Source organism: Punica granatum, chromosome 2 (assembly GCF_007655135.1).
Source record: "Punica granatum isolate Tunisia-2019 chromosome 2, ASM765513v2, whole genome shotgun sequence".
NCBI lineage: Eukaryota > Viridiplantae > Streptophyta > Magnoliopsida > Myrtales > Lythraceae > Punica > Punica granatum.
Genome location: NC_045128.1, coordinates 3828757 through 3840435, shown reverse-complemented (window position 1 = coordinate 3840435; position 11679 = coordinate 3828757). Strand labels below are relative to the sequence as shown.

The 11679-nt window shown below is 40.7% G+C and overlaps 1 protein-coding gene across 1 annotated transcript; it reads left to right on the top strand.

Annotated features, from left to right (window-relative positions):
- Positions 1 to 6482: 6482 nt before the first annotated feature.
- LOC116195268 lies at positions 6483 to 8858 on the top strand. The gene has a single exon (XM_031524332.1). The coding sequence runs from the start codon at positions 6744 to 6746 to the stop codon at positions 7644 to 7646; it is 903 nt and encodes a 300-aa protein (XP_031380192.1). The 5' UTR covers positions 6483 to 6743; the 3' UTR covers positions 7647 to 8858.
- The last annotated feature ends 2821 nt before the right edge of the window (positions 8859 to 11679 follow it).

Below are 11679 nucleotides of genomic sequence, written 5' to 3'. Positions count from 1 at the left end.
CCTGTAATAGAGCCACAATCCGCCAAATTTTGTAGGACAAAACTTTGTGGCACCTTTTTGTAAAAAAAATGAAGTATAGAATAAATGAAATCTTTTCTTTCACCATTGACAACTACAACTTTCAGTCTCCTTCATGAAAAACTCGTATAACAGTCTCCTGCATGAAAATTCATAACTGGGCCAACAAGATGAAAATCGACGAATTGGGTCATCAAGAGTGCAATGACATACCAGAACTAAAATATATCAACTAAAATAGAAACACAGATAGAATATTTATACCAAATTTATTTGACAAAAAAAGGATCCAAATTTTCCATGAGAGCAGCATAAATCTGCAGTTTTTGAATCTAGTCTAATTGCATACTATAATTTGATCGGGATTTCTATTTGAATAACTACTAATTCTTTGCAGAAGATTCTAAACTATGCCCAGCATCTGTAAATTGTAACGATCACAAGCCCATCACTCACAAGTGCTAGCTGTTAATAAGGTCATTGGGCCTCACATATAAATTCCAAATCTCTCCCTTACACAATGAACGTGGGATTTGGTGCGCGACATAAATTCTGGACATAGGGAGAACAGGCTAGAACACGAGAAGAACAACTGTAAAATTTCATCCCACGTTAGATTGCTGATATAATTTAGGGTTCAGAGTTACCGACTTAGTTCGTAGACCATACAAATTATTACGAGTGTGGATATATTTGCTTGTAAAAGATGCTGTAATTTCTCGTTTTTAGACAAAAGGAATCCTGACAACTCAGTGCAGTTGTATCTGCAGTAGTTGACTAACAAAAAAATGTAGTTTTCCAAGTGGCATCGGCTTATTGATTCCGTTCGAGCTCGGCTGGTAATCTTACAGCAGATCCTGGCCTTCATTATCTGACCACTGAGTTTTTCTTAGAGACTTGCACACACGTTAATTTAGTCCCATAATTTTCAGTCTTATACGATCCTTTTTTTCCTCTAAGTATGATGAGATCGTTCAATATTATTAATGATAAAGGATAGTTCTGAAACGTCTATCACAAACATCAGTGGAGGACAGAGAGTTTAGTAGTAATCGAAACATTTTCCTTTAGTCCTTGTATACTGACAGACTAATATGATTCATGTGTATCAGTGTATGTATTTCATGTCCAAAAATCTACAGAAAATTTTTCGTCAAGGTAAGAGGTTCGTTGATAATTTGGGAGGCTAGTGGTTGAGGATGTTGAGAAGGGAAACTCTGCTTTTGATCAACCTCCCCTGTAGGTTCTCAAACACTTCCTCTAGATCATGGATGTCGACTTCAAGGTTATTGAGGCCACTTTGCAATTGTTCGAGTTGCATCATATCATAAACATTTCTCATCTTGTGACTGATGAGAGACTCCAAAGCCGTATCTTGCTTGGAGAACTCACTTACGTCAATCTTCTCATCCTGAGATGCTCCTCTTTTCTTGAGCATCACCTTTGGTATCAGTGACATCCTCATCTTAGATTGCCTTGATTGGCAGATCAAGGAAAATATAGATTCCAAAACAGCAACTGTGGCTGCTTCCACTTCTCTCAATAAGTTAACCGAGGTGAATCAAATACCATGGTCTAATAAAGAACCATTCCGATTAGTTGATAATATTGTTGATAATTCTATAAAAGAATCCTGTGAAAGCTTTCATAATTCCGAATTTCTGTTGAGTAGACCTTGTCGTTGTGAGAATTCTTAATTCATGAGTTGTAGGGAGGGACTTATGTCTTTATTATCGCTACCTATTGCAGCCAAGGACACAGTTGAAAGCAATCAGCTGGTCCGTGGCAGCAAAAATAATGCCCCCTCCAGGCAGGTGAGCTGCGAGGAAGCACCAGAAGAAGCACCGAGTTCGAGGAGGTAGATACTGTATTGAAAACCTTCGTCAGCAGCAAGATGCGAAAGAATGTCAGCTCGAGAAAGAGGGTGCACTGAAAGAGTTGAGGAGATTGGAGTCGAGCACTCAAGATCTTGAAGAACAGCTCAAGTCCTTGCTCCGGCATATAATTAAAACCCGGGCAGTCATTCTCAACATCCACACAGTAGTACGAAAACATTAGGAAATGTTTAGACAAAGCTTCGCAGAAAATTATGATCTGCTACAGTTCCTTGTACATAATTGTAAAGGACATCGTATTACAGAGTTTACAAAGTATACTTTTGTGCTGTTTCAAAGGCAATTTCTTCCGATCATGATTAACTTAAATCATTTGAAAAATGGATTATAAGGGAAATGTAATCTCCCACAGATGATAAACTGCCAAAAACGTGTAAAAAGAACTCGGGTGGGTGATTTCTATTTCACGTGTATATTTAGTTTAATTTACTTTGAAAAACTCTGTTCAGGGCCACTGATCCTATTGATCTTCTGAAATTAATAATGCCTTGTGAACTCAACGAGTTAAACATGACGAAAATCAAAGCTGCAAAGATTCCAATTATTGCACATAAAATAACATGGTACGACTTCCAAAACAAATCCCACAAGCCATACTTAAGCTTTCTTGTCCTCAAAACAGAGTAGCACCTGATGGGGCAGCGATATTTTTAATCAACCCAACAAATTATTGATAATGCATACTTGCAAAGAACAATCATGTGAAGATTTGTGAAGACTACAAGTGAAAGACATAATCTAGTGGGCAACGAAGAAAAGAACACATGCTTGGAAGGTCAAGAATGTAATGGGAACTCTATTTTACTGTCTTTTGATCTCACAAATTCCAAAAGTAAATAGATGCAACTACCTGTGACATATACTTGGAGATACGTGTAAGCATGAGTTATGGGGGCCGGTATGAACAGTGGATAAACACGACAATTCAATTGCGAAAACTAGGAAACAAGCACGTGACTCGATGTCTCGTCTTCCCAGTTTTCGTTTTCTATAGTTAAAAAGCCTATATGTAAAGCCTGTAAAAGTGTAACTTTGTGTCTTCTAACTGCCATCATTCTCCCAAAGATTTAAATCCAGTAGTCTGATCTTTACCTTCAAACTATAACCAGGTTACTACACCTTTCATATGAAATGAGTACTTATTCATCTCCTATGGCTTTGAAATATTTACCAAGTCTGTCACATGATATATTAATTGTGTGAGTTGTTCGAGGCCACAGAACACGTGTGCATTCTTTTAAACTAATGAGAGATACCTTCTGTTCATCACCCTGAATTTGCTAGGACGGTTCCTCGATCAATGAGCTAGTCTTGACTGTCAGTTGATGATTGTCTTCTTCTGCAGTTTTTTAATGGTGATTATATAGATGCTGCTCGTTCATGTTTAAACAATAATTGATAGAAATGAGTTGTGAAGATTGGTTGAAGAGAGACAATGCACAGACATCGCTGATGTAGTGGTTAGATCAGAATTGAGATCAAGTGACGTCTCGAGATCTGAATGGAGTGAGATTTCTTATGTCTTCATTTCTACAAGATACACATTCAATTGAGCCAGGAGCAGGCAAAGCACCCAAAATTCAACTCGTTCTCTTCTCTTGAGAGCTAGATTTTATCTGTTCTAAGAAAGTTGCGGAAATGGCTTCATTTTCTTCTTCCAATACATTCCACCATTCCCATTCAAACAGCTTTCCCTCCAGACCTCACCCAGTAATCTCACAGCTGGAGGAGAATTTGAATAGGATAAGAACTTCTTCGGAAACAACTTGCTCATTTCATCATCCTTGACTCAAAAGCTGAATGGCCTTGAGGACCTGCACGAATGTGTCGATGAGCTTCTTTCACTTCCGCTTGTGCAAAATGCCTTCAGCTAACAGATCCACCAAGAGATGGGTCGATCAGCTTCTGGATGGCTCTCTCAGGTTCCTGGACCTGTGCAGCACTGCTAAGAACAGCCTGCTGTAGATGAAGGAAGCGTTGCGGGATCTTCAGTCAAGCATGCACAGAAGAAAGGGAGATGGGCAGGAACACGGCACTGAGGTCCATAAGTACTTGAGCACCAGGAAATTGGCGCAGAAGGCGATTAAAAAGGCCATTTTGAGCTTGAAGAGTACAAAAGATGATTCTGCCTCTTCTCTTCTTGGAAAGGACAATGAAGCTGCGGCCTTCATTAGCTTACTGAGAGAGGTGGAAGCCGCCACAACCTCTGCCTTTGCATCAGTTTTTTGCTTAATCTTCGGCTCAAGGCATCCTGGGTCAAGCAGCAGCTGGTCCCTTATTTCCAAGGTGATGCTCAAGAAAAGAGCTGCATCCAAGGAAGAGAAGAATGATGTAAACGAATTTGCCAAGCAAGATTTAGTCCTGGAGTCTTTGATCAGCCACAAGACAAGCAAGATCCATGATGAGATGCTCGTCGAGCAGCTGTTAGATGGCCTCAAGAATCTCGACCTTGACATTCAAGACCTTGAGGAAGGGCTTGAGATTCTATACAGGCGGTTGATAAAAGGCTGAGTTTCCCTTCTCAACATCCTCAATCAGCAGACTGTGATTGTGTCACAATCCGCCAAATTTTGTAGGACAATGCTTCACAGACTTCATGAAGAAAATGAAATTTATGATATGAAAAGAAGTTTTGCACCATTGCAACTACAAGTTTCAGTCTCTTTCTTGAAAACTCATATGTCAGATGGCCTTAATCATCTGCAAGTTTCTTCCATGCCTGATCTTAAATCATCGGAGTAGAGAGATGACAATTAAGGAGTGGGATCGTTGAGAACGAATTAAACAGAATCATTTGTTTGATGTATTGAAGTTGAGATTTTGATCGATTTTACCACGAGAATGGCATAAAACCTGGATTATATCAGCGCATAAATCTTATACTGTTTCGAACCTAGTAGCTTATTCTAATTTGATGAGACTTCATGTCCAGTCACTTATTCATTCGTCAATAGACATTTTAAGCAATGCAGGAGTGTATGCAGATCGCAAACACCTCAACGTGAATAGACTATAACACGAGAAGAATAACAGTAATTTTTCATACCTAGTCAGCTTGCTGGTTCGGAGCAACCGACCTGAGTTCATCTACCATACGAATTATTATGGATGTCAATAATTTCACCTGTCAATGCGGTTTTTTAATTTCTCATTTCTAGAAAAAAGGAATCAGCAATAGAAGTCAGAGAGTTCAAGAAAGTAGATACTGTATTGCAAACCTTTGCAGCAGCAAGGCAAAAGTGTTGGCATGGAGAAAGAAGATTTACAGAGAGAGTTTAAATTTGGAATCAAGCATTCAATTTCTCGAAGAAGAGCCCGAGTCCTTGCTTCATCATATAATAAAAAGTCAGGCATTTCTTCTCAACATCCTCGCACACTAGTTGAAATCCTTGGGAAATGTTTAGACAAAATTTAGCAGTAAAATAAGATCTGCTATGCTTCATTGTACATAATTGTAAATGATATCTTATTTAGAATTAACAAAGTATTATTTCTCATCTACCAAAAAAAAAGTATTATTTCTCAAACGTTGTGCTGTTTGGCATTCTTTTCCGATCATTATTATGTTATTTCAGTTGAATAATGGATAATAACAGAAAAAATCTCGAACATATATGATTAAGTGTCAATAACTTGTTAGCAGAAGCCGGTCAGGTAACTTGTGTTATTTAGTTAGTTTAATTTTACAATAAAACTGGTTAGTAGTACTACCAATTCCTATTGATCAACACAAAGAGTTAAACTTGACGAATAGCGAAGCTGCACAGACTCCATCTGTTGCAGATAAAATAACACAGCTCAACCAACGAAATGATCCCAGATGCTATGCTTAAATTATCTGGGTGGCTGTGAATGGAGGAAGCTGAGTTTTCTTGTTCTCAAAACTGAGTAGCGCACCTGACGTGGTAGCGATATTCTTTAATTAAATTCGACAAATTAAGAAAGCATACTTGCAAATCTTGCCGACTAGTAGCAGAACAATCATATTAAGATTTGCTAAGACTACACATTAAAGGCGTTATCTAGTGAGCTATAAAGAAAAGAACCACACGCTTCGAATACGGAGAGACAGGATTATTGGAAAATAATGCATGATTTTACTGTCTTTCAATTTCATAAATTCCAAAGGCAAACAATAGAACTGCTTGTGGCATCTACTCGGAAACATTTGCAGAACATGAGATAGGGGGGTCAGTATGACCTGTAGAGAAACACGATAATTCGATTTCAGAAACTAATAGATGATATGTAAATTGATTTCTCATCTCCCCAGTTTTTATCTTCTGAAGTTAATACCTGTAACCGTGTAAATTTCTGTTTTTTCTAGACTGCCATCAATTCACAGTAAGATGTGAAGCTCTAAACTACAGTGTGTCACGTGATATATTAATAGTGTGAGTAGTTCGAGGCCACGGAACACATGTGCATTCTTATAAACTAATCAGAGATACCTTCCATGAATTCGCCAGGATGGTTCCTCGATCGTTGAGCTCGCCTTCACCATCAGGTGATGATTGTCTCCTTATGCAGACACTTCTTTGATGGTCATAATTTAAATGATGCCACTCGTGCACATTTAAAAAATAATTGATATGAAATGAGTTGTGAAGATTGGTAGCAAGGAGACAATGCGTAGACATCGCCGAACTAGTGGTTAGATCCAAATCGAGATCAAGCTATGTCTTGAGATCTTAATGGAGCGAGATTCCTTGTGTCTCCATAGCTCCAAGATATATATTCAACTGAACGAGGGGCAGGCAAAGCACTCAAAACAGTTCTCTTCTCTCGACATCTAGAATTCTAGATCATTATCTGTTCTAAGAAAGCAAAATGGCTTCATCTTCTTCTTCGAATACGTTCCAACATTCCCGTTCCAACAGCTTGCCCTCCAGACCTCACCCCATAGCCTCACAACTGGAGGACAATTTGCAGAGAATCAGAATATCTTCGGAAGTGACTTGCTTATCATCGTCATCCGTAACTCAGAAGCTGAATGGCCTCCAGGATCTGCACGAATGTGTTGATGAGCTGCTTTCGCTCCCCCTTGTGCAACAAGTCTTCACCCAACAGAGCCACAAGAGATGGATTGATGAACTACTGGACGGCTCCATGAGGGTCCTGGACCTGTGCAGCACCGCTAAGAACAGCCTGCTGCAGATGAGGGAAGCCTTGCAGGGCCTTCATTCGAGCATGCGAAGAAGAAAGGGAGCTAGGCAGGTGCATGATACCGAGATCCGGAAGTACTTGAGCACAAGGAAGTCGGTGCAGAAGGCGATGAAGAAGGCCATTTTGAACTTGAGGAGTACAAAAGATGATTCTGCCTCTTCTCTTCTCGGCAAGGACGATGAAGCTGCAGCCATCATTAGCTTACTGAGAGAAGTGGAAGCAGCCACGGTCGCCATCTTCGGATCAGTTTTCTGCTTAATCTCTGGCTCGAGGCAACCAAGATCGAGCAGCAGCTGGTCCCTTATTTCCAAGGTGATGCTCAAGAGAAGAACAATATGCGAGGAAGGGAAGGTGGACCTAAATGAATTTGCCAAGCAAGATATGGCCCTGGAGTCTGTAATCAGTCACAAGTTGACCAAGGTTCACGACGCGATGCAGGTCGAACAGTTGCTAGATGGCCTCAAAAACATCGACCTGGACATTCAAGATCTTGAGGAAGGGCTCGAGAGTCTTTACAGGCGATTGATAAAAAACCGAGTTTCCCTTCTCAACATCCTCAACCAGTAGCCTGTAATAGAGGCTCGATCCACCAAATTTTGTAGGACAATGCTTTGCAGCACCTACCTGTAAAAAATGAAGTGTACAGCATGAAATATATATTTGCACCATTACTACTACAACTTTCAGTTTCTTTCATAAATTTAGGTATGCATCACTTATTGGTTCGTCAATCAAAGTTTTAAACCTCTGTAAATTGTGTACACCTTAAGAATAACAGAGTCAACATGAGAAGAACAATGGCAACATATCATATGAAGTCTGCATGCTGACATGGTTTCGGGTTCGGAGCTACCAACTCTAGTTCATAGACTACATGAATTATTACGATCATCAATAAATTTTTGCTTGTGAAAATGGATTTTTAAATTTCTCTTCTAGACAAAAGGAATCCTGACAACTCAATATTGCTGTATCTGCTGCAGTTGACCTGAAAAAACAATGTAGCAACGTTGCATCCACTTATGATCTCCTTCGAGATTGTCTAGTAAGCTTCCAGCAGATCCTAACCTTCATTTTCTGATTATCGAGTTTTTCTTAGAGACTTGTACTTTAAAAAAATCCAGTAATTTTCAGTTTTACCTTTTTTTTTCCTGTATGTACAATGATTCGATATCGTTCAGATTCGCAAACATCAATGGAAGACGGAGAGGGTTTAGCAGTAACCAAAGTTTTTCCTTTAATAATTGTATACTTTGACAGAGTAAACAACATGTGTATTTCTTCATGTACAATAATCTACACAAAATTGTTCGTTGAGGTAAGTGGTTTGACGATGATTTGGGAGGCTAGTGGTTGAGGATGTTGAGAAGGTGAACTCTGCTTTTGATCAACCTCCTGTATAGGCTCTCGAGCCCTTCCTCTAGATCTTGGATGTCGACTTCGAGGTTCTTGAGGCCATTCTGCATTTCTTCAGATTGCGTCACGTTGTAAACCTTTCTCATCTTGTAATCAATAAGAGACCCCAGAGCTATCTTGCTTGGTGAACTCACTTGCATCGATCTTATGCTACTCTTTTCTTGAGCATCACCTTTGGTCTCATTGACCAACTGCTTGTCCTAGACTGCCTCGATCCCCAGAACAAGGAAAACACGGATTCGATAACAGCAACAGTCGCTGCTTCCACTTCTCTCAACAAGTTAATGAAGAATGAGGCTTCATTCTGGTTGTCAAGAGGAGAAGAAATATCTCTCGTGCACTTCAAGCTCGAGAGGCCCCTTTTGTATCTCCTTCTGAACCGTTTTTCTCGTGCTCAAGTACTTCCGAACATCAATTGCAAGCATGCTTCCACCTCCCTTTCTTCTCCGCACACTTACTGAAGTTCTTGTAAAGCTTCCTGGGTCTGCAACGGGTTGTTTTTAACAGAGCTGCATAAGTCCAAGAGTCTGAGAGAGCGGAGAGAAGCTTGTCGACACATTCATGCAGATCTTGAAGGCCATTCAGCTTAAATGATGATGGGGAACAAATTGTTCCTGAAGCTCTTAGGCTGCCTAAGTTCTCCTCAAGCTGTGAGATCACAGGGTGAGGTCTAGAGGGCACGTTGTTGGAACGAGCATGGCGGAATGTGTTTTGATTTAAAGAAGATATAATCCATTTTTATTCTTTCTTGAGCAGAGAAGGTCTCAGATCTCTCGGAAAGAGAAAACTTGGTGCTTTACCTTCTGCTCATCTCATCTGATGAGCATATATATCTCGAAGTCAGGGAGGCACAAGGAATCTCATCCACCAGTTCAAACACTAATCAGGTCTAACGTGAATGTGCCTCAGATCTGATCAACATCACTGCGATGTCTGCATTGTCTCCCTTCCGCCATATTCACAGCTCAATTCATATTAACCAAACCATTGTTTTGAGGTGCACAAGCGGCCTCAGAATCACTCTGTCACCTGCTCATTAAACTATGCCACTTTGGTGAAGGTTTCATTGATATTTGCACGATCATTATTGATTAGTTTATTGGCTGTGATCAGATTGTTGCTGCTGCAGCAGCAGCAAGCAAGCAGGGAAGGTTGCCTTCAACCTAAGCATTCCCTTTCACACATGCGTGAATTATATAACAAATCATTCCTCTGATGCGATCATTCTACAGATAGCAGGCAAGATCCACATCTTCTGTTATCTTAACGCAATCATGAACATATTATTTGTCCATGTAAATTCACCGAGGAGAGTGGCGACAGATGCGACCATCTTTCACGGGACAATTGGAATCCCTACAGAACTGAAGTTGGTCATGTTTATCTCTTTGAGTCGACTATAACGCATTATTATCTTCTTCAGACAGAAGGAATCTTTGGCAGGTAGCATTTCATCAGGACAAATAGAAGTTTTAACGAGTTAATATTAAACTCCATGTTTTATTAACTATTCGAATAATATCTGACTTTATCAAGGAAAAAGAAATGGTTGGAAGAACAGAACTCTGAGAAATAATTTGTTGTATTCAATATCATTGTCTCTCTTACAAATATGTACAGGGACTAGCAAGAAGCTTCTGCTAACAGACCCCGGAACTTTTTACACTAAAGGGTGAAAATATTGAGAAGAAATGCCCGAGTTCTAATTATACGCCGGAGCAGGGACTCGAGCTCTTCTTCAAGATCTTGGATGCTTGACTCCAGCCTCCTCAGCCCGTTCTGTAGATCCTCTTTCTCAATGCCAGCATCCTTTCTCATCTTGTGGCTAATGAGGGAATGCAGCATCATGTCTATATTCTCGAATTCACTGGTTCCCGATCCTCCTTCTTGGCAGTTCATTCGCTTGGAGGAAGGAGGGTATCAGTTTCGATACCAAAGACCAGCTGGCATTTTTTGAGTGTGCCTTCTGCCCTGATGTATGGGACAACAAGGAGCAGAGCAGCGTAGCGGACACCACCTCGACCTGCCTCAACATGCCGAACAAGGCCTCATTGCTGAGCTTGGAGGAAGACAGATCATGGCATTTACCCGTCAAGTCCCTCAAGGACTTGGAGATCTCCTTCTTCGATGTCTTCCTCATAGCCAAGTACCACGAAGCCTTGTTTACTACTTGGGAGTCATCGCCTCTTTTGCGCCTCAAGACCGATTATAGATCCTGAGCACACTCTTTGTTCTGCAGCAAGGCCTCCTTAGCAATGAGGCACAGATCCAAGAAACAAAGAGACGAACTCAGCAGCCCGTCTACTAGAGCCTTCTGGCTTACACGGGCAAACAGTGGCCGGGTGTCAGGTAACTGAAACAGACCCTCGACAGAGTCGTAGAGATCTCGGAGCTGGCCAAGCCTGTTGCTCAGTGATGAAGAATCTGTGGTCTCTGAAGCTGATGCCAATCTTTGAATGTGCTCATCCACATCCAAAATGAATGGTCTCTGTCTTTAGATGTTTTTCGAGCTATGGTGTTTCCTAGTCTCGAACTGCCTCGTGTCAATAGCAGGCTGAGATGGAGACGGGAGGAATCTCATCTTCTCAAATCCATCGTAAACCAGAACATGGCTTTCATTCAAGCTTGAAACTCGCTGTCGTTCCGATGTTCAAGCGATGTCTCCCCAAATGAGCTACAAGAACCTGACCGAACAAATTATATTTAACTAACATTAAGGTGAGTAACATGATGTTTTACCGATCCACGGGGAACACTACTCAACTGCTATATGTGGGATAGACACTCCGTATGCCACCGAGCTCGTAGAATGTCTTCATTGATGGCGATGGCGATGGCGAGAGGAGACATGGGGAATCTCTCACCTTCCTATAGTGTACAAAATGAAACATAAAATGTCACATGATGTCTATGTACTGTCTCCTCTTCTCGGAAGTTCCCACAATTAGTTGAATATTCTGAAACATACGTGAAGAAGGGAAGTTGACATATAAAAATGATCACTTGCGCAAACCGAATACCCGGGACTTTGCTAATCGGGTCAAGCAAGGGTACAGCAAAACGGACTGCTAGTTGGACAGCACTGCAATGGCTCAGTATCCATATGGCTAGAATGATAGTGTATCGGAATCAATAGCAGCCACAGATAGTCGAATTCTGTCAGGCTGTCCTTGAATCAAACCGC

Bases quoted from the DNA above. Each gene is read 5' to 3' on its own strand.
- LOC116195268 (XM_031524332.1), top strand. From the start codon at position 6,744: ATGGCTTCATCTTCTTCTTCGAATACGTTCCAACATTCCCGTTCCAAC.